This window comes from Pyrgilauda ruficollis, unplaced genomic scaffold, assembly GCF_017590135.1.
Source record: "Pyrgilauda ruficollis isolate IOZ18807 unplaced genomic scaffold, ASM1759013v1 scaffold12, whole genome shotgun sequence".
Taxonomy (NCBI): domain Eukaryota; kingdom Metazoa; phylum Chordata; class Aves; order Passeriformes; family Passeridae; genus Pyrgilauda; species Pyrgilauda ruficollis.
In genome coordinates, this window is record NW_024510321.1 from 8,369,833 (window position 1) to 8,392,932 (window position 23,100).

The 23,100-nt window shown below is 42.4% G+C and overlaps 2 protein-coding genes across 4 annotated transcripts; one reads left to right on the plus strand and one right to left on the minus strand.

The window, feature by feature from the left end:
* Positions 1–3,881: 3,881 nt before the first annotated feature.
* On the plus strand, positions 3,882–14,857 carry GTPBP4 (GTP binding protein 4). The gene is made up of 17 exons (XM_041489734.1): positions 3,882–4,004; positions 4,650–4,820; positions 6,010–6,113; positions 6,191–6,327; positions 6,928–7,028; positions 7,413–7,505; positions 8,005–8,196; positions 8,287–8,352; positions 9,056–9,145; positions 9,637–9,747; positions 10,005–10,082; positions 10,191–10,242; positions 10,823–10,923; positions 11,778–11,975; positions 12,831–12,896; positions 13,995–14,129; positions 14,630–14,857. Exons 1-17 carry the CDS (start codon positions 3,957–3,959, stop codon positions 14,780–14,782), a joined length of 1,896 nt encoding a protein of 631 aa, XP_041345668.1. The 5' UTR covers positions 3,882–3,956; the 3' UTR covers positions 14,783–14,857.
* A 1,318-nt stretch (positions 14,858–16,175) lies between these two features.
* IDI1 (isopentenyl-diphosphate delta isomerase 1) lies at positions 16,176–22,260 on the minus strand. Of its 3 annotated transcripts, none has more exons than XM_041489754.1 (5): positions 22,146–22,260; positions 20,974–21,134; positions 19,862–19,954; positions 18,501–18,631; positions 16,176–17,965 (listed from the first exon to the last, which is right to left on the minus strand). In XM_041489754.1, exons 1-5 carry the CDS (start codon positions 22,238–22,240, stop codon positions 17,648–17,650), a joined length of 798 nt encoding a protein of 265 aa, XP_041345688.1. In that variant the 5' UTR covers positions 22,241–22,260; the 3' UTR covers positions 16,176–17,647. The 3 variants fall into 3 exon arrangements, with proteins under 3 accessions (XP_041345688.1, XP_041345680.1, XP_041345698.1); XM_041489746.1 differs by having other exon boundaries at positions 20,974–21,137; positions 22,146–22,256; XM_041489764.1 differs by lacking the exon at positions 22,146–22,260 and adding an exon at positions 21,992–22,104 and having other exon boundaries at positions 20,974–21,137.
* Between the last annotated feature and the right edge of the window lie 840 nt (positions 22,261–23,100).

A 23,100-nucleotide genomic window follows, 5' to 3' on the forward strand; every position in this document is an offset into this window, starting at 1 on the left:
TGGAAACAGGAGAAGAGCAAGGAAGCTGGGGAAGGATCAGGAGCACAAGTTATATGAGGAACAGCTGAGGGAGCTGGGGTTGTTTAGCCTGAACAAAAGGAGGCTCAGGGGTGACCTTCTCACTCTCTACAACTGCTTGAAAGGAGGCTGCAGCCTGGCCAGTCTCTTCTCAGACAGCCAGCAACAGGAGGAGAGGGCATAGCCACAAGCTGTGCTGGTTGATATTAACATTGGACATTAGGAGGAATTTCTTCACAGAAAGGGTGATCAGACATTGGAATGTGCTGCCCAGGGACGTGGTGGAGTCACTGTCCCTGGAGGTGTTTAAGGGAAGAGTGGACGTGGCACTCAGTGCCATGGTGTGGTTGGCATGGTGATGTTGGGTCATAGGCTGGATTCAGTGGTCTCAGAGGTCTTTTCCAACATAACTGAGTCTACGATTCTGTAATGCCACATCTAGTCATAATAAAAATTCCTGCATGTGTTCTGCAGAAGCATTTCTTACAGAGGAATGCTTGGGTGGCTCCCTGGGCCTTGTCCATTCTTGTGCCTGTTTTTGCAAGTTCCTCTCTGCCTGACTGGCACAGCACACGGTCTGAGCCTTGCTGCTGCCATTAGTTACCCTTGCACAATGTGCAAGAATAATTTTGTGTCATTCAATCTCAAATTTATATGAATTACAGTCTACTAGAATGGTGTTTTAAACATGAAATAGAGAATAAGTGTTACATGCCTGAAATTTATCATAAATATGAATGAGAATGAGTGTAGAAAACCAGCTGGGATAAGGAATTTTCTGGTCTAAAAGAAGCATAACTTTACACGGTCTTACTTCTGACTTCTGAAACAAGAGGACACAATATCTAGAACGGTACCCAAATTTTGTCATGGAACTCATTCTCTTGAAAACTGTCCAAGAAAGTAGTAATTCCAGGCAGTGTGAGAGCAGGGGTGCCAGGCCTGCTCCCGGATAATCCAAATCTTGAGGATCAGTTCCATGGGGCTGCACAGGGCATGTCTGCATGTGAGTCTGGAGTAGCTGCAACAGGTACATGGGTCTCAGGGGCTCACACCTAAAAACGCCATGGATTGGGGAAGGCTGGGTCTGCTGGTCCCAGCTGCTGGGCACTCTGAGTGTCTCAGGCCACCTTGTGGAAGGATCTTTCCCGAAACTGGGGAAATGTGGGGATATACTTAGAGAAAAGCTCCTTCTATTCCATAAAATGATGTATTTGCAGGCAAAATGCAATAGAAATAAAGTGTGCAGTCAAATCTCACTGCTCAAGAACGCTTCAAGAAGGCAGACTGAAGTGGTGATATCAAAATGTTTAGGAAGCTGCACGTCCCTTCAGAACAGGGCAGCTGCATCCCCACTGTGACACCCGAGACAGGAATGGCTCTAACAGCATGTTTATCGTCCAGTAGTGCTCATACAGTCATTACTGAAGTTAATTGCTGGAAAGGATTAACTACCATCTGGCTGATAAAATGAATTCCTACTTTTCAAATACCTTACAAATTTCCACTGCACTGGACAGCTGTTTGGAGCATTTCAGCAAAACCAGGAGCACAGTCAAATAAAGGAAAAGTAAAAGGAGTTATGCATTTAAATTTCTTGTACTGTAGAAAAATGTGCAATCACAGATTAACACATAACTAAATTCTCTCAAGTGAAAAATGTCTTCTTTTGTGGAGAGAAAAAAACCCAAACCAGTGTGGAAGCCAAGGGAATTACTAATTTTTAATCTAGTTTGCCTCCCAAAGAGTATCAAGTAATTTGCAATTTATTTAAAACTGATGTGCATGCCAGCTTACTGTCAAATGGAAAACAGGGATAGACATGCAGACTGCAGGACGTGCCTACATTCAGGTATCTTAGATATCTGGATTTCTTGTTTGCTGAAGATACACAAAAAAACCTAAAGCACAAGGTACAGTCAAGTTCATAAACTGCTCCAGAATTCACTCATGCTTTGTCTTCATCTGAAAGGATTTACAATTAAGTATGAGAGAAGTCACTGAAAGTTACTATGAAAAAAAATAAATTAAGGAAAAACAATAAAGAGGGAAGTAAGAGTGTGTTTGTTTGGGGTTAGGAATTCATGAGCCTGATGGAGGTGAGGCTGCTGCAGCCCCATGACTGCAGACCCAGCTGAAAAGAAGACTGAGACACACATGAGACCTCAAAGATCATCTCATTCCCACCCCCTGCCATGGGCAGAGACACCTTCCACTAGACCAGGCTGCTCAGAGCTCCATCCAACCAGGCCTTGAACAGTGCCAGGGATGGGGCATCCACAGCTTCTCCAGGAAACCTGTTCTGGGTCTCATCACCCTCACAGTGAGGAATTTCTTCCTAATATATAACTTAAATGTCCCCTTTTTTCAGTTTGTACCCACTTGTACACTTTGTCCAATCACTCACTGACAAGGAGTCCCTCTCTGGCTCCGCTGTAGGCCCCCATTAGACACAACAATTTTCCTGTGAGGTTTCCACACAACCTTCTCTGAACAGCCCCAAGTTCCTCAGCCTGTTGAGTACGTGTGTATTTACACTGACACACAGTGTGCATGTACCACGGCCCCTCCAGTGCCTGGCACCCCAGGAACATGGCCACCATGGATCTCTGCTTCTTTTCCTGCAGCAGGCACTTGGCTTCTCACTCACAGGAACAGAACACAGAGCCTCCTCAATCTGGAAAATGGTCAGGAATGGAGTTTAGTAAAAAGGGCAGACTGTAGTGATAGGGTGTGCAGGGTATGATCAGATATTTGTACTGACCATGGCGTGCTACCAGCCTCTTTTATCCCCTTTTCTCACCATTTCCCCACACTTTCCCCTCCCTTATCCACATTAATCCCTTGGTCTTCACAGCTTTTGTTCTTCCTCCTAACATCCCATATGTCTTTCAAGACATTCTCCGAGATCTGACATTCTTCAATAAAAACACTGAGGTGCTGAATTGTGTCCAGAGAAGGGCTATAGAGCTGGGGCAGGGTCTGGAGCACAAGTTCCATGAGGAGCAGCTGAGGGAGCTGGGGGTGTTTAGCCTGGAGAACAGGAGGCTCAGGGGGACCTTGCTGCTCTCACAACTCCCTGAAAGCAGGCTGCAGGCAGGGCAGGCTCGGCCTCTTGTCCCAGGCACCGGTGACAGGACAACAGGACACAGTCTCAGTCTGTGCCAGGGGAAGTTTAGGCTGGACATTATTCCTAATTTCTTCAGAGAAAGGATAATCAGACACTGGAGCAGGCTGCCCAGAGAGGTGGTGGAGTCACTGTGCCTGGAAGTGTTTGAGGAAAGACTTATGGACATGGCAAAGTGGCATTTATTTGACATGGTGGTGTTTGGACTCAATGACCTCGGAGGCGTTTTCCAGCCTAAGAGATTCTGTGATTCCGTGATTCTTGCACAATCCCAAGACGTTCTTCCAGGTATCCCACGGGTGACCCAGGGCTGCTCCTGGCGATCCCTCCGGCGGGTGCCTCTCCTGGGCACGGCACTGACTGCCAGCTGTGACAGCCGGGGGACCAGGCCACTCCTGGCCCCTTGGCCCCTGTAAGGCTTCCGGGGTCCCTTCCACCATCCTTATTCCCTCTGTTATTAACTCCTTCGCGCTAATGGAAATCAGCCTTTCCTCATCGCCCAGCAGGGTGTACTTCGCTTCTCGGCCCTGCGGGGCTCAAAGCTATGTCTGCCCCGAATCATCACATCAGGGAGCCATTGCCAGAATCCTGCTCGCGGCCAAGTGCTTCTCTGGCAAGACCCAGACTCAACCCCCAGCTCCTTCCCCCGTCCACCTTCCCGGCGCCTCTCCATCCCTCTCCTTCTCCTCCTCCCCCTCTCCCCTCCCTGTCCCTCCCTCTCCGGGCCAGCCCGGGCCGGCCGCGCGCAGCTCTCGCGAGAGCCCCGGGCGCGCTCCCTTTTCCGGCGCGTGGCGCGGCGGTGGCGGTGGCCATGGCGCTCTACAACTTCAAGAAGATCACGGTGGTTCCGTCTGCCAAGGTACGACCGCGCTTCTCCGCTTCTGCCCCGGCCGCTTGCCCCTGCCCTCGGTGCCCTCCGCACCGGGGCGTCCCTCCCGTTCCTCCCGCTCGGTGGCTTCCGAGGACCGCGCTGCCCTCCTGCCCCTTCTGCGGTGCCGGCGTGGTGTCGGCCTTCGCCTCCTCCCCCTCCCGCAGGAGCCTTGGACTCGCCCGTGTTGGCGCTGCTGCGCCCTGCGGCCCGTACCATGTACAGTGTCGGGGGGGATCTGTCAGGATCCGAGCAGAGATCCTGAGGCCGCGCTTCTCCCTGCGGGGGTGCCCCCATAAAAATCCCACCTGTTTTCCAAACCTGCCTCATACCGAAACTCATCGCAGCGCCTTGCTTCAAAATAAAGCCTTCTGGAAGTCGGAAAAAGGGGTTTTAAGCGCGGTGAGGGGAGCTCCCCGCAGGGCTCGGACTGTCTGGGCCGGGGGCAGCCCGCGCTCCATTGAAACAGGAACTGGACGGGGAACGTGCAAAGTGCTCATTCCTGCCTGCCCTAAAGCAAACGTGTCCAGCTGTGGATGTGCTTAACTCGTCACTGTGCTCATCCCCCAAAATAAAATTGTTGCCTTTACAAGAACTTGACATTTTGTGTAATTAATAATGTTTCCTCGATTGCAGGACTTCATAGACTTGACGTTGTCAAAGACTCAGCGCAAGACCCCAACTGTCATTCATAAACATTATCAAATCCATCGGATTCGACATTTTTATATGCGAAAAGTCAAATTTACTCAACAAAATTACCATGACAGGCTCACTCAGATCTTAACAGATTTCCCGAAATTAGATGTAAGTGTTTTCTCATTTGCTGATTTCTCTGTGTAGACAGTTTGGCTGATTTCAAGTAGATTTTACTGTGAGTAGTAGGCAAAACCTGTACTGCAAAAGTGGTATGTTCCTGTGAAGAGCAGAAGTCTAAGCTGTGCCCGTGGATGGTCATTAAAGGCTGGATTTTACAAGCTTTTAGCTGATCAGACATGTTTGCCAGAAGTTGCTTTTATATTAAGAAAATTGTGAGGGTTTTGAGTATGTTGTGTCTGCCTATTTCTTCTTTATGTGTGCATATGGAAATTCTGCTTATATTTAATCTTCCAGAGGAAGTACCAAGAAATATAATACATAATATATCATATTGCTTTCCATCTTCAGGAATAAATTTGACAACATAAATGTTGTCCTAGGCCCCATAAAGGGTCATGTTAGAAACACAGTATTAACTTCCAACAACTGCAACTGGATCCATGTGCCCAGTGAGACTTTTTTTGGGCAGTTTTCTGCTCAGACTGAAATTATTCACCTATTAAATTGGTTTTTTTGATAATTTCATATTCAGTGAGTGTTGCTCCAGAATTCCCAGAATATCTTCTGGGATTTCTTTTAATCATTGCATGATGAAATTCCTTCAGGGAAATACATAACTAGCTGAAATACTCTACTTAAAAGATTTGTACCAGAGATGTCACTTCCTTGAAAAGTTAAGGATTTATTTGGGCATTTAAAAAACCATTTTTGTCCACTCTTGTATAGAATTTAATGCAGCACTCAGAAAAGAAAAGGAATTAATAGTATTGCTGTGTTTCTGCTAATAATAATGAATAATAATAATATGAATTTCCTTTTAGAAATTATTTCTGTTGGCTTCTTGCAGTTTTTTACTTAAAAAAAGAGACTTCAAAGTTGTAACATGAAGTATTTTAGAAAGCAAAAGGTCAAATGGAAACTCTGTATGAATAAGTCAAAGATGTGTTTGCAGAAGAAATTCAGAGCAATTAAAATTAATGCATTTGATGACCAAGCAGATTATTTTTCTCACATAAGCTAGTAATGAACATTGTTTGGCTTTTAGTGTCATTTGTGTTAGTGTCATTTGTTCTCCAGTCCGTTGTTGTGGAGAAAAAAAAAGAACTTACATTGTGTGCAAGAAATAGTCACCTTAGAGTAAGAAAATACCAGATTAAGCATCATGCTTCTGTTTTAGGATATTCATCCTTTCTACGCGGACCTGATGAACGTTCTGTACGACAAAGATCACTACAAGCTGGCTTTGGGGCAGATCAATATTGCCAAGAATCTGATTGACAAGTAAGGGCCGTTGATTTCTCTGTTTGTGGCCGTGCCTGGTGGGTTGCTGGCTGAGCTGTGCTTTCCTGTGCCCGCAGCGTGGCCAAGGACTACGTGCGGCTGATGAAGTACGGCGACTCGCTGTACCGCTGCAAGCAGCTCAAGCGCGCGGCCCTGGGCCGCATGTGCACCATCATCAAGAGACAGAAACAGAGCCTGGAGTATTTGGAGCAAGGTTGGTGTTGCACATGGGCTGAAAAAAGGCACCTGAATTGGATATAAAGTTTATTAGGTTTGGTAGCATTTATAGGAATGTGTTTAGTACAGGTTACAGATCCAGGAAACACAGGAATAGTTTTAAAATCCCCAAATACTTAGTGCTTATTTTTCAACAAAATGGTTTTCTCTTTGAATATTTGTTAAGTATTATGGTATCACTAACAAGTGATAAAACCTTTTATTTCTGTAAAAGTCACAGACATGCTTTTACTTACCATTCTTTTCACTAACATATATGTGAAAAATTTTGCTAAAGTTTGCAGACACTACTTCTTACTTCAGACTTATTAGTCCTTCAGGTTACTGAAGTGCCTGACTTGGTGGAGTCATTCTAGCTGTAAGACAGTGGTCTTCATTTCTTAAATATTTATGAAATTTTATTTTTGTTTTATGTAGATATTTGGGAAGTCTGCAAATTATTACATACTTTTTAAAATGATCATGTATCAGAAATGTTACTATTTTTTATGTAAACAATTCAGCATATGTATAGTTATTCTATCTCAGTAAAACTTAAATTATCTCAGATGCTTAAAAAATGTTTTTCACATTTCAGTGCGACAGCATTTGTCTCGTTTGCCAACCATTGATCCCAATACACGAACCCTTCTGCTGTGTGGCTACCCAAATGTTGGGAAATCCAGCTTTATAAATAAGGTATGTGAGTGGTTTTTCCGTAGATAATATTGAGATACAATTTAATTAAAATAAGGTAACTTTTAAACAATTTTATATAGTTGTGGCAGTGTCTGATGTGAGCAGTAGCAAGTTCAAATGTGTGAGTAGATGTTGAATGAAATTCCTGGAGGAATAAATGGAAAGTTTTGGTAGATTTCACTCTTAAAAATCCTGATCTTTTTCAAAATAGCATCCCATTAGCATATTTTCTGATAGGCAAATACTTACAGAGAAATTAGAATAATGAATTTTTAGCTTTTTTTTTTTTCCCTTGTAGCAAAGGCAGTGCATTTTAATTAGGATATACTGCTTGCAACTTCACAAATTTTTAAATAAATGTGTTTGACTAAATCTCGTTTTAAGGTTACAAGAGCAGATGTAGAAGTGCAGCCTTATGCCTTTACCACGAAATCTCTCTTTGTGGGACATATGGATTATAAGTATCTACGTTGGCAGGTAAGAACTGTTACTATTTTGCAGTTTCTTGAAAGAGTGAGCTGGTTATAGCCCGATTTGCCTTTTTGCCATGGGAGCTGCATTTTTGTGTCTTGATGAGACAGGCTGTGTCTGACAGCTGCTGTGCAAGGTGCAGTGTGCCAAGTGAGAGCAGCAGTCAAAACCTGTTCTAAAAATGTACATGCATGGCTCTGTTTTCAGTTGGAGGGAAGATGGGAAATGGAATTATTGACTAAAGCCAGATCACTTTTTATCACTCTGAGATTCTGGGCTGGGTAGCCTTTTCCCTTCCTCTGCAATACTTGGAGTGTTGGTTATGAAACCTCATTCTTCTTCCATTTCTACATTTCCACATTCTCAGTTTGGTAGAGTTCACAGTTCTATTTGTGACTGAAGTTAAAACTCTCACTGTCTTTAAAAAGACAATATAGATGAACCATCAAACACATGTTCTGCAATAGCTGATCAGTAACACCTGGCTTAATGATGTTAATTTTAGGTAGTAGACACTCCTGGTATTTTGGATCACCCCCTGGAGGACAGGAACACCATTGAGATGCAGGCTATCACTGCCCTGGCACATCTGCGTGCTGCTGTGCTCTACGTGATGGATGTGTCTGAGCAGTGTGGGCATAGCCTGGAGGAGCAGGTGGAGCTCTTCAGAAATATTAAACCATTGTTTGCTAACAAGGTGAGTTTTGTTCACATTATTAACAAACCCCAGGGGTTTATAACATGGTAACTTGAATTAAGATTTTTTTTTTTTTTGCCTTTTTATCAGCCACTTATAATTGTTGCAAACAAATGCGATGTGAAGAGGATTTCAGAACTTCCTGAAGAGAGTCAGGTTAGGATGCATCTCTTGTCTCTTTGTCATCTGATGTTTACAAAAATACTTTGTGTGCATTGTGGATGGTTATAATTTTTATTGGGCAAAATCTTTTACATGATTATTTCTTTATTGAGCTGGTCTAACAGTGCAGTGGAATGTAGGTTTGCAGGTCTTGACCCCATCTTTCTTTAGTACTGCCTAATGTAGTTCTTGCCTGAATATTGTAAATGCCAAACAGAAGGCAGGTTCTTAATGGTTTCAGAAATCTCTGATGGTGTGAGAACTTTCAGTTACTGCCTTAATTGGAAGTTAGACAATAGTTTTACTCAATAATCCTTTCAGTGACAGGTCGGCACAGTGAGCACTAGACTCAAGAGGTCTTGCTGAACAGTTGCAGTGAAAGGTCCTGTAAGCTTAATTCAATTATATCTGTAGGCTAAAGCACATGTAATTTTTGTTTCTCCCACTTGTTTTTTCTTTTTCCCTTATGGGTAATTTATAGGTACCTTTTGAAAAGTAGTTATTTGTTTATAAAATAAGAAAGCGATTAAATAGAACTGTAATTGTAAACTTTACATCATCTTTTTCGAAACACCTTCTAATAAAATAGTAAGGTATGTATGTATTGATATTGGATTAAGATTTCTGGTCTTAATGTATTGTGATATATTAAGAAATGCACAGGGTGACATTATTTGGGTTAATTTTTCAATTTTAGAAAATATTTGAAGCTTTTGAAGCAGAAGGATTTTCTGTAATAGAGACAAGTACGCTAACTGAAGAAGGCGTAATCCAAGTTAAAACAGAGGTAGGTGTGTTCTTTTAGTTTCATCCCAAATGAACAGCTAACATATTGCTTCACTTGTGTGAGTTTAATCTCAGACTGCATTATAGTGATAAACCTTAAAAATATTTTTCTTGTTATGCTTCAGTGAGCTTGGGTAAAAATGGAAAATAATGTTGTAATAATTTTTTCTTTAAATTGTTATTTTTTTCTGAGTCCTTTTATTTTTCTTGTTATGCTTCAGTGAGCTTGGGTAAAAATGGAAAATAATGTAATAATTTTTTCTTTAAATTGTGATTTTTTTCTGATTCCTTTTAAAAAATAAATATCTGCATATGCATCTTCCCATTATGCTTTTAATATAGAATCATTTGATGCTTTCTTGAGAGTTAGAGGTATAAGACAAAAAGGGAATAAGATGTGAAGCCAGATACTTGGGACTGAATGCCTGCAGTGTCATTTGCTGTGTCTAAAAGGCTTTGTTCCTCTCCTTACCTTGCCATGTGCACTTTCAGGCCTGTGACAGACTGTTGGCCCATCGTGTTGATACTAAAATGAAAGGAAACAAAGTGAATGAAGTGCTGAATAGATTACACTTGGCCATGCCAACCAAAAGAGATAACAAGGTAGGCTACATGTTTATACTATTTAATGTATTTCCCAGTACTTCTCAAGTAGGATAAGAATTCTGTCATTGTTAATCTGCAAACAGATTCATATGATGAAGTTTTCTAATTTATTATCTGTAAGTGCCTTTCCTGGTGGGAGCTTGGGATTTTGTATTCTTCAGAAATGCATTGCAGTGCAGCTGGTGATTTATAACAGTGTAAAAAAATTGTTATGAACTTCTTTTCCTTTTTTTATTGGGGTGGATTTATTCCAGGAGCGACTGCCTTTTATACCTGAAGGGGTAGTAGCTCGTAAGAAACGCATGGAAGTGGACACTCCCAAGAGGAAATTGGTAAGTGGCATCTCTAAATCAGGAAATCAGCAGCTGGATTTTAAATTTGCTGTGTTAGTCCATAACTTCTAAATTAGGTGGTATCTAAAGCCATGTATGTCTTTGCAGGAGAGAGATATTGAACTTGAAATGGGAGATGATTACGTTTTGGATCTGCAGAGTAAGTATTAGATAAGAATTGGTATTACCATTATTATTACTAAGCAATAAAGTGTGGCTATTTCAGCCTTAAGGGGGAATACCTAAACCTGATTCCTTTCAACTAATTGCCAGTGCCACCATTTCATTGCATACTATCCTTCTGTTCCAGAACTGGAGATCTTTAGTGATGTGTTTTGTGATGTTACTCAGTTGTTTCCATTTTGGACTCACAGACATGAAACAGCTGGTCTGATGAGTCAAGTGATTTTTTTCTTTACATTTTGTATTGTAGTACTTCATTAATTTCTGATGCTCTATTTGTTAAGAAAGTATCAATATGAGAGAGAGCTGCATACTTCGTGTTTCAGCTGGGTTTTTGTTGCCTGGCTCGTCCTGGGGCAGTGGGTCATGCCATAACTGAGCTATCTTGGCAGTAGGATGGAGATCAGAAATATTTGTGAATATAGCAGAGGTGTTGCCAAAATCTTAGGGATAGGGCACTTCTTTTGTGTGTGTGTGTTCTGAGTGTTGTTTTTTGTCATGGAACATTCTTTGAAATTAATTTTTGTCTCTTTATCAATTTTTGTTGTATTTTTAAGAATACTGGGACTTAATGAATTCATCTGAGAAATATGATAAGATTCCAGAGATATGGGAAGGCCATAATATACTTGACTACATTGATCCTGATATAATGAGAGTGAGTGTTCCATTTTTTTGCTTTACACTTTTCTTTCCTCTTTATCTCTTATTTGTTTGATGTCAGTTACCATTTGTAGATTAAAAACAATGTATCATGAGAACCTGTTCTTTTTTGCATTGTCTGTACTTGTCATGGGAAAAAATACTAGTTTTTGAATGATAAAGGACAGAATTTCAGAAGAATGGAATTGCTTCAACTTGTCAGAATGATGGTGATCTTATCTCTTCCATTCTAAAATATGAGGTTTGCACTAGAAGTTATATTTCTTTCTTCTTTGACTACAGCTACAGGAATGTAGCTATCAAACTTTATGTCTTTTTAATAATACTAAATTCATCCATCAGATTTATGTCTATGGTGGAAATGGACTGAATGCTCAATTTGTAACATTTTTAGTTAATGACAATCACTGTTTGGATTTCCTGCTGGGTTGTTAAGGAGGAGAGGTGAGTGCAGCCCATGGAACCTGTCTGGGTTCCTGTGAATTGCTGGTGTTCTGGACTCAAGTTGATGTCAGAGAGAAGGGTTTTTCAGAGTCTGTTTCCAGAAATGGTACAGCAGGCACGGCTCACAGGACAGTACAGCTGCTTTCACACACTGGGCAGCTTTGGGCAGCCACACAAATTTAGCCAAGTGATAATGTGGAGTGATGGAGTTATTCTGCACAGCCGTGTGTCATGGGTTCTCAGTAATCTCTGTCATCAGCAGCCCCATTAGTGTGGTTATCAGGCAATGTAGTTCCTTCTTTGAAGGGCCTGTGTGCTGTCATGGCCCAGGACTATGTACAAATGCAGTGTTGAGGATCATAAGTCAAAGATCTGATCTCCCATTTTACCCCTTCAAAATCTAAGAAACTGGAAGAATTGGAGAAAGAAGAAGAGCTGAGAGAAGCTGCTGGAGAATATGACAGTGAACCAGAAAGTGAAGACGAAGAAATGATGGAAATCAGACAATTGGCAAGGAAGATACGAGAAAAGAAGAAGCTGAAAATCCTGCAGTCAAAGGAAAAAGACGTTCATGGTCCAAGGATGCCTAGAACGGCTAAAAAGGTGAGTGTAGAACATGTTCTGTAAAAAAATCTTGCTGCTATGTAACACCATCATGAAAGCATGTGTCACTGTCAGGTAATGGAACTGATGGCTTTTGCTCTTACTTGGCCTCTTCACTGCTTGCTTCCTTCTGTTCTCCCAGGAGTTCTGGTTGCTGCTTAGCTGAGGAGGGATAGTAACCCTTTTTTTTCATGTTACATAAGTGCATCTTGTGTAAAAGTCCATATGTATTGCAGAAAAGGTTTTTAATTGTATGATTCAGTTTGTTTTACTGAGTTGTTTCATTGTATATTGTCTGTTTGCTTAAAATTCAATTAATGCTAAGAATTAGATAATTACTTAAAATCACAATCGTGTAAAATTTGTTCAGGAAAAGATGATGTCTTTTTAGTAGCCAGGTATCACTCTTTCTGATGGCAGAGTCTCTTCTGACCAGTCCAGGACAATTGCAAAGTAATAAATTGATTACTGGACATTTTGAGAAAATGAGTCTAGGTGCTGTTGCCCCCAGGATCTCTTACCTTCTCCAGAGCGTGTGCCTTTTGGGAGAAAAGGAAACATTTTTGACTGAACTACCTCTCCTTGTCAGCTTTCCCCCAAAAAAGCAAACTAATTATATGATCTTTAGGAAATGTTGGGCCACTGGAGTCCTGTGAAGCAGAATTTATGGGTGCAAAAAAATAAGTTGCAAAAAACAAAATGTGAAGGTAGGATGTCAATGACCTGCATGTGGATGTGATAAAGCCAGAAATATATAATGAATATAATGGACTTGTGGTGGTATATTGAGACAAAAAGTAAGGTGGAAGGATTTTTTTAAAAAAGAAATGTGTTTTCTTAACTGTATTTTTACAGGTCCAGAGGAAGGTGTTAGAGAAAGAAATGACTGATCTTGGACTTGACATGACTAATAAAGATGATGTAAGTTTTTGCTAATTAAATGTAATATTTGTCTAAAAGAGACTTAGATTTCCTTGAGCAGAGTTGAAATGCTTATTATACTTGGCACAAGAGAGAGATGGGGTCCATTAAGGGTGAATCAGGAATTGCAGATAAGGCAGTTGGTACTGGAATTTTTTGAATAATGTGATCAAAACAGGTTGTATAAGCTGGAAAACTAACATCAAGGATCATATATACGTGTGCACTTTCTTGGAATTTGTGTAGGATTCAAGAACAGGCTTAGCTAAGCATATTTCTTAAATTTTCAAGTCTGCTTTGTTGGATGAGATTCTACTATTTCAGAAATAGTAATAGCAACAGATCAGGCCTATCTTTTTATAGTTCATTAATTCCATGAGCTGTAACTGAAGTTTTTGAGGACAGCTGGCATCTTTAAATGTAAGGCAGATAAAGCACTTCATCAGAGACTGGCCTTCAAGAGACTTTTTTAACAGAAATTTTAACAGAAATTTTAAAAACTCCAAAACATTTTGTATAGCAAATCCAGCAGTATTACAGCTCCCTGGATCTTGAGATCTCTCATTCTTTAGCTAAGCAAGAAGTTAGGAAACAAGAACTGTCAACATTACACATCTGAAGCAAGTATTTAAGGTTCTCAGAGCTGCCATGCCATGTTGATGTAGGAGCAATGTAGGAATGTAATACATAGGATATGACATGATCAGTCTTCCTGTCGGAAATTCTTTAGGGCTATGCCCAGTGCACAGGACATTAATCAGGGTAGGTTTCATCATTGCTATTTTGCTGTTGCAAAATTGCTTAAGTGTTGCTATCCATTAATTTGTATCTTTTTATTGATTACTTATGAGTCTACTCCACCCAAAGAAAAAAGCCAGTTAGTAATTGTGGAGGAAGAAAAGCTAATATTCACTGAAATTTGAATGTTCCTGTAGGACAGAGAGGCAGTGACCAACAGCTGTCAAGATCTTTACATTACTGTGGGATAACCGATATAATTTATCACAGCAATCCACTTCCTACTTTTCCTGTTACTCTGATTAGAAACGGAGCTGATGGTTTCTGGCTTTAGAGGTTAAATGATGTTTTCAATTTCAGGCACATTACGTGAGGAGGTCACGCAGCACCACGAGGAAACGGAAACGCGACGAGTCCGAAACGCCCAGGTCGGTGTCGCGCAGTCGCAGCTGCTCTCGCACACCACGGGACGTGTCTGGCCTTCGCGATGAAAAGGTTTGTTATCTATCTGTATTGACCTTCCTGGCAGCTCAGCCAGCATGATTGTACCTAGAGCAGCTCCTGGGAAACTTCAGAGCAGGCTGGTTATGTTTGTCCAGAGTTTGTGTTTGGTCTCCCTGCAGCTTGATCATCTTTTCATTTGAACTCTGTTTCTCTACTTCCTTCTTACAAATTACATGTAATAATACAGACCAAGGAAGTACATTTTAATTCTTGTCTCTAAATGCAAATCTGAAGGAAGAATTCTGCAAATTCTCCACCTTGAGTAGGTGAGGAATTCCAGGCATAGCATGATCCTGTGTTAGTGCACTGGAAAGATTTTCCAAGGGAGGGTGTCACTTTGATAAGTGTCACAGTGATACTGCTCTAGAGTTGGTGTTAATGTCCTTGATAAAACCATCCAGCTTAGTGTGTTTTCTTAAAGGTAAAGCTTGTTACCTGAGTTACTGAGGAAATTACTCTGCATGTTTGTTTGTTTGTTTGTTTTTACATAGATGGTGAAGAAGGTCAAGCTCATGGCAAAGAAAGCTCAAAAGAAAATGAATCGCCTGGGCAGGAAGGGAGAGGCAGACAGGCACATATTTAACTTGAAGCCAAGACATCTGCTGGCTGGGAAGAGAAAATCTGGCAAAACCCAGAGAAGATAAGCAGTCTTCTGAATCAAAATTTAAAGATAATCAAAAAATCAAATTTAAAATCAAAATTAAATTTATTAAAACTAATTTCTAGTCCTGTCATCTTTTTTGGTAATACTTGGTGTTTTAAGTGTGTTTTATGTGAGTGGCTAAGATACTTCAAGTTCAGTATTTCAATAACTTGATGTTGCAGTTCCAAGAAATACCATGAGAGAAATTTCTCAATTCTAGTGGCAGAAACCATTTATAAACAGACATAAAAAATACTTTCTTCCATATTCTTATTCCTGGCTTTCATGTATCAGTAAAGTGTTCATATTTCTATACAAACCTAATTTAAAATGAGCTTCTAGAAATGGGAACACTTTGTTAAACTGCCATTAATAAAAAATGCCTGAGTTCAGTAAGGTTTGGATTGTTGCATGCAGGTAGTCCTTTGTGATGAGTTTGTGTTGCTGGTGAAGGCTGAAACAGGTGGGGAAGTAACAGGAGAGCATCAAGAACTAGACAAAGTTTTTGTTTGTGCATTGAAGCATGGGAGCAATGCTGCCACTTTGCTGAGCTGCAGGGTGACTGGAGGAGAAACTGCAGTTCTAGTACTGACCTGCTGCCTGTAATAACCTAAAACAGCAGGGGCAGGGAAGGTTACACCTTACAATCTTGAATTTCAGATTCATATTAATATTTCAGATATGTAGAGAATGAGGATCAGACTGAAATTTCGTGCCAAGCACATGCTGCTGTCATCCTTGGCTTAGCAAGACATTTTCTCATCAGGACCTGATAGATAAAATTCTGTATCTGCTCAAGGCAAAATAAATACATTGTCAAATGTGCAGTATTTTATTTTTGCCCCTACTTTGTCAATGGTTACATAGAGGTTTGTAAAATTATGCATTATAAATGTGTTGCTTGAACAGTACACTTCAAATCCCTGTTAAAAATTAACACAGCCCCCAAAAAATAAGAGGGAAGAAAGAGCCCTCAAATCACTAATTTTTGAAATACAGCCAGTAACTACTCAGATGTCAGATTTTGCAGCATGTGTAAATTGATAAAGCTTCTCTCATCTACTTTGTGTAATAAATTCAGAATTAAAGCATACTGTAATGCCACAAAGAAGACCAATGTCAAGAAAAACTTCTGAGGGACTTTGAGGAACTGTTAAGCAAAACTTTTCTTTCAGCTTCTGTATGCACAGGGCTTCTACTTCAGGATCTGTTTTGCCAGCTTTTGCTCCAAGCTGAACTAGAAAAACAGAACCTTTTTCCAGTAGATCTGTGCCCTGCCCACATCATGCTGCTTCAGTGGTGTTTAATGGGCAGGGTGCTGCTTAGAGTGTGGCAGTGACAGAGATTATTCTCCATGCGGCTTCACATGTGGAAAGGAAACAACAGTCCAAGGATTTAGGCAAGGTGTTTTAATTATAAAGTTAGATTTAAAAAGTATTTGAGAACTTCTCCATTGCCTACAGCTGGGTATCATGGCTGATTGCACTGAATTCAAGAGAGCTGCTACATCACATCACTGTTCCCTCCCCTGGTATTAACTGCTTTAAAACAATACATCAGTTCTGGCCAATACACAACAAACTTGGCTCTAAAACCTCAAAGTGTTGAACCACTGGAGGTGCTGGTACATGGAAGCTTCTGTGCTGCAGTCACAACAGGGATGAGAAAAAGAAACCTTGACCACTGAAAAAGTTAGTTTTACCCCAGATCCAGACACAGAATCATTACAACCATGTTTACTTTTAATTGTAAGTGGTATGATAAACATCCTGTTTCATTAGGCTCTGGGAAAACTTAAAAACTAGTTTGACTAGTGTGCTAACAGAAGAAATCACAAACATTTTTGAGGATCCTCCCTTGCCCCCAGTCTATAACTAAAATTGAAGTACCCTTGAGTTTGTCTTATTGAAAAAAGCCTCCTAAGTTACTAGCAGTTGATTGACTGCAAGATCAAAAAGAATTAGCTGGTACAATTTCTAATTAACTGACATCAAGACCTAGTGTAAGCCCACAAATTGTCAGTCTTGAATTATGCGCTTCAGGGGGTTTGAGTTGTCTGGGAATGACTATCACAGGAAAATAAAAGCCGTTGTAACAAGATGCCTTGTTTTCTGGAAAATGGAGAAGAGCCATTTAGTGCATATCCTGTCTCCAAAGACAGACTACTGACACTAGACAGGTACCATTTACATTTGCTGTAATTAACCCTTTTAAAAATTTGAGATGTCCAGTACTCAACCATCAACTAATCAGAAAAGCCTGGTGGGGGAAAAAGCCCCAAACACTGTTTATTATCTAAAGCTTTAACACATATGTCAGCACTTCACAGTCAAACTTACTCCACACAGGCAATCCAATTACTTAAGCTTTTACGGGTTTGGTTAATTATAGAGTACAGTAGCTGAAGAGATTTGCTTTCTGCAATTAAAAATAATCCCGATTACTTCTGGCAATTGGTCTTCTCAACATCACAGCAGAGCCCAGTGTCATGTGTAATCACTATTTAAGGCATGGTTAAGTTCAGTGGGAACACCCCAGTCCTCCCTGAGCTGGGCAGGAGGTGCCTGGGCTCCCTCCCAGGTGTGCAGGGCACACGTGGGCTGAGGATCTTTCACCAGGCAATGGAGGAAGAGGAACCCAGGGGTTTCATGCTACTGTTACCCCTTTTACATGAGATCTTAACAGGCCCAAGAGAACCAAGGATGAGGGGAAGAGGTGACAAAAACAGAAGAAAAAACACTGGCTATAACATCTGTATAAATTAAACATGCTCCATGTGGACCAATTCTCATGTTTCATCATGATTTATCAGTGTTAATGAGACAACACATCTCTGCTAGCCTTCAGCACCTTTTATCCCAGCTATTCACATTCGGTGTATTTTTTCATGCTCAACAAATTTGTTCAAATTACTCAAGTTATCCCACCACTTAAAAAGAAAGGTCTCTGCTATCAGCTTGAACCATGGAGTGATCTTAACTTCATTCCTGGCAGCTTTGTCCAAGAGCTGTTTCAGTTCTTTCTGTGTCACATAGCAGTAGCTTTGGATCTCGTTGGGGTCAGGATTCAGTGTCACATCCTTCTGCACAAATAAGATATAGTCTATCTCATGTTCTCCCCAGATGCCATCAGACTTGGCCTTGTAGTGAATTCGTGTCAGGTAGGAGATTTCTTCTGGAGGTACCTACAACCAAAACACTTGTTAGAAGTGCTGCCAGACCAGGAGAATTGTACTGCTGGGCACTGCAGTACAATTTATCAGCTGTTATCCTCTTCCTTTATTTGTTCCCAAGTATACAACTGCAATGCACTTTTTCACAAAGAATTACTATTAAAAAAAAACACTTAAAGCAGTTTGATGGCATGAATTGCACAGCATTTCTCTAGCCAGACTCACTCTGTAACACTGGGAGTGTGTTTCCCCTATATGGAATGTTTTAAACAATGTTTACCAGACTTTATTGCACACTCACTGTGCACTGGTGAACACAAACACTTGCACATACCCCTCACCTCCCAAGGAAAAGACAACAACCTGAACCATGTACTGACAGACCAAGGGTAACCCTGTCCTCCAGGGATCTCTGGAAGTTCACTCATTTCTCTGCATCTCCAAAGAGAAGTTCATTTTTTGGTTTGAGGCTGACTCTGTCTGCCAGACACAGTCTGTAAACTGGCAAATGCTGGCAACAATTCCTGTTTCTCCCTCCTTTCTTTACCTGCTCCATGGGAATTCCCAGCTCTGCTTTCAGTCGCCTCTGTGCTGCTCTCCGAACACCAATGGCATCATTTTCTTCCAGCTCTTGTGGATGGCTCAGAGGGTGACTGCAACAGGTGTTGGTAAAACAATCTGCAAGAAGTTCAATCAGTTCAGTTTTGACACATATAAGGACCTGGAAAAAAACCCAAAAAAACCACAACACCAAAATCCCCCAGAGACAAAGGCCAGTTATTCAACACATCCCAGGTTCATTTCTGTTTTGCACAGAAGGGTCACCTCTTATTTTCCTTTGCATATTTTGCACTGGGATTTGCCTCTGCCAAGCACTACTTTGCAGGCTGGTGTTTGACACACATGAGGACAGGCATTCTTATCCCCAACATATTTACTTAGAGAGCCAGTCTGACCTTGTTTATCTCTCAAATGTTAATTAAAATTACTTTTGGGAGTTCATATGTAACAGAATAATGAAAATATTCCCAGAGCTTCAAAAGCAGCTGGCAGTAAGTATATTTAAAAACACAATGTTTATACCTGTGTTTAAAGGACAAACAATCTATACTCTGTTTCAAACTTTTTCCTTCTCTGCTAACCAGTCAAAATGCTCAAACATGGTTTGTAGATATTCTAACTCTATTTTAGATGCTTTTGAGCTTGACTTTTATAGACAAAAACAATCTCTAAAGTAAAGATCCCCTTGGAAAAAAGAAAAAGGTCTTCCTTCCTCAAGTTGGAAACACTTGATTTTGTTTTCCATTGAAAATTCTGCAACAGACAACTCCATGCTCCCTCCAGCATGCCTCATGTAAGCTGTTTCTATTTGATTCCCCTCCTTATTTTTATGCCTCTCTATTTCCATTTGACAGTAATAGTGGAGGAGTGTTCAGAAGTCATGCACTGCATGGTTTGGCCACACAGCCTCACTTCTGGCAGAGTTAAACAAGTGTTTGTGAAGAAGGCACAAAGGTCCCCAGATGTCCCAGGCACCAGGGCTCTGCTGCACCTCAGCTTTTACCAGGGCAATGGGACACCCTCCCCAGCCACCAGAGCCATTTCTTCAATAAATGCCTTGCAGCAGAGGGGTAAACACCACACCCTCTGCCCATGCATGAGCAGGATCAAACATGGCAGGGAACAACCATTTCCCAAGAATATCTATAACAATACACAAGCATTCCCATTATCTTGCTTCACCCACAAACAAGGTAATTTGAACTCAAAAGTACTGGAAGTATGACCTCTCTAAAGTAGTAAATTCTAAAACCTCAGAATGAGTTGCATTGCAGAACTGGATTGACATTTTTTTAAAATATTGATCCAAATAAAACATTTATATAAATACAGTGTTTCAGCACTAACCTGGAAATGTAATTTTTGCATTTGACCTCTGCTGCAGCAGCAGTTTATTTTCTGTATTAAATAAGAAAACACTGAAAGCTCGGTGCAGTAGACCTAAAAATAAAAAAAAAACCAAAACAAACAACAAAACTGAGATATTTAATAGATGAGCAATAAAATACATGAAGACAGTTAAGGGCTTACAATGGCCTCGTTTTCACATAATCCAATTTAAAAATAATATATGTTAAAAACGAGGGATTCGATAAATAACTCAGGAGTTATTATTCAGGTTTCTAAGTCAGCTTATATAAAACATGAAATTAGAAGAGTTCCTAGAGTTTAGAGAGAACAAAAATGCAACAGAGGAGTTCTAAACTCAGACAGTTCACCATTCTCTGTGCACATTTGGGCAAGCTACTAAGGGAGAGCTTGGCACCCATAAATTTACAATCAAAAAGAGATTACTCAAAAATTCCTAAAAAAACTTGTTAAGAATTTCAAGACCTTTCAAGAATTGCAAAAGCAGAACAAAAATAGGCTGCACTAAAAACAGTATAATTGCTGTTTTCTTCACCTTTTGAGTCTGTTATTCCTCAGTCTTCAGGAAGATGCTTTCCCTAAGTACATAAAAAGAGGTCACACACCACCACAAGAAACTGTTGAATCTGATCAACCTCAAGCAAACCCAAAATCAGTTAAACCCTTTCCTATTAGCAGTGTTTGAAGAAGAACCCTGGGTCAACTGCTTTAAAATTAAATCCTTTTCTACTTGAAAAGAACTCAGCAAAGAAGCAAATAGCACTCTTCAGAAAAAAACTACATAGAACCAGGTATCCATAATAGGAAAAAATACTACTTTATCTTCAAAACACAATTAAAAATATTTATCAAGCTTGTATGTGCAATCACACATTTCTCTCCTTTGCTATTGCCTCTAATTGAGTATTCCTCCACTCTGCAGAATTTTAACATTAAATATTTTATGCTGAGGAGGAGGGGCCTATGGGGAGGTACTTTCTCTGGTTTGATCCAACACTTACCTGAGATCAAGGCTTTAATTTAATCATGACTATGCTTCTGAAAATATTTGATCAACTTAATGGTTCAATTAGAAGATAAGCCAGCCATACCTTTGTCAATGTTTTCATTCAAGTGACAGTTTTTCTTGGTCTCTGCTCCAATCTTGTTGTCATTTTCATCGATAAGGATGCACATCTCTGCCAAGAGCTGCACCTGCTGCTCATCCAGGTGATCTGTGTTTACTTCAGGCATCGTGATGGTAACACACTTTCTACTGAAGACAGACAATGAAGAGTCATTCACTGAAAACAACATCCATAAGGTTCTGGGCACAGTGTGAGAAATAACCTAATGCCTTGTTTCCCTGACATGGTGCAAATTGCTCGCCGATTTTATTTTGAGAGGGTTTATATGCTTTTAGCTTCCTGAAATTTCTTGTTCACTATACAAACCACACAGCAACACCTGGCAGGTGCTTAAAACATTTCTCAGGAAGCCCTTGCAGCAGCTGCTGCAGGACAGCCACGCTGAGCTTAACATTTTTATGGGCTGTCAGTGGCAGGAATTCCGGCTCCAAAGCTCAAGCTGTGCACCAGCTCTGGCTGCTTTATAACGCCAGGCATCCTGAGCGCGAGGATTTCTCCTCTCCAGTCTTTAAAGGCTCGGGAACAGGGTTCCAACCCGAGGCACCTCCAAAGCAACACCGGCCCTGCCCCGAGCCTCTGCTGCCGGGGCTCCCGAAGAATCCCTGACCGGGTCAGGTTGGGAGGGACCCCGGGGTCACCGGTGACCTCCCTGCTCTGTCCGGCTCATCCCAGAGCACACGGCAGCGGATTGCATCCAGACAGCTCCGGAGTATCCCCGGGAAGGGGCTCCACTCCGGGCAACCCGTTCCAGTGCACGGGCACCTCCGGAGGGAAGGAGCTCATCCTCACGCGCGGGTGCGAATCCCTGTGCATCAGTTCCTGCCCCTTGCCTCTTGTTTGCTGCTCAGCAATGAGGACCATCCCCCTGGCACCCTCCCACTGATATTTATAGATATCAACGATGTCTCCTCTCAGCTGTCTCTCCTCGAGGCTGAGCAGACCCAGCTCCCTCAGCCAGGAGATGCGCCAGCCCCTTCGTGACCTTCGCTGCCTTCCGGCAGACCCGCTCCGGGAGCTCCTCGTCTCTCGGGTACGGAGGAGTCCAGAGCCGGACACGGCGTTCTGGGTGCGCCTCGGCAGGGCTGAGGGGCAGGGTGGCCGCTGGCCGCTCTCCCCGTGCCCCGCTCTCCGCTCACCTCGCTGCCCGCGCGCTCGGCCCCCGCCGCTCTCCCCTCACGCCGGGGCCGCTCCGAGGGGCCGCGCTCCCGGCCCGGAGCAGCGCGCGCCACATCGCTCGTCACACGCCGCCCGCCAATGGCGACGCCGCCCGGCGCTGACGTCACCACATCGCCCGATCGCGCCACTGCGGCGCGGGGGGCGGTGCCAGCGGTGACAGGTGGGGGAAGCGCAGGGCGCGACCAATCGGGACACAGCCCCGGAGCGGCGCTGGCCAATAGGAACAGGGAGCGGCGGCGAGCTGACCAATGGGCGCGGGACGGCGCGGCGGGCGGCCGTGCCCACAGCCGGCACCGGAGAGGGCCGGGGCCGGGTCGGGCTCCCTGAGCACGGAGAGCCTTTTGGCTTCTGACGGGAATCACAGAATCGACGAGGCTGTAAAAGGCCTCTGAGGTCATCGAGCCCAGCCTATGACCTGACAGTACCATCTCAACCATGGCACTGAGTGCCGCATCCACACTTTGCTCAAACACCTCCAGGGACTGTGACTCCACCTCCTCCCTGGGCAGCACATTCCAATGTCTAAAGATTGAATATTTCTGACATTCAGCGCTGCTTATGGCCTTTTCACCCGCCCACGAAAACCGAAGGGCTGTGCCCAAGTACCGGCTGCTACAAATGTGCCGGTGTTTGCGGCAAGCAGCTCCAGCACCGAATTTCCGCTCGGTTCTGCGAGAGTTCCAAGGCGGCCATAAGCCCGGACTGCAGAGTAGCAGGGCTTTTGGGCACATTCCATCCTGGATGCTTTTTCTTTGATCCTTCGAGCTGAGGAGGCTCGGCATGTGCCGCACGGATCCTGTGGCAGCGGGAGCGGGGGAATGCTGACTCCCTCCTGCGCTGGCAGCTGCCGCTGCTGGGAGGCAGCTCCCGTGCTAGCCAAGCTCTGGAATTCCCCCAGTGAGCTCTCGAGGGCAG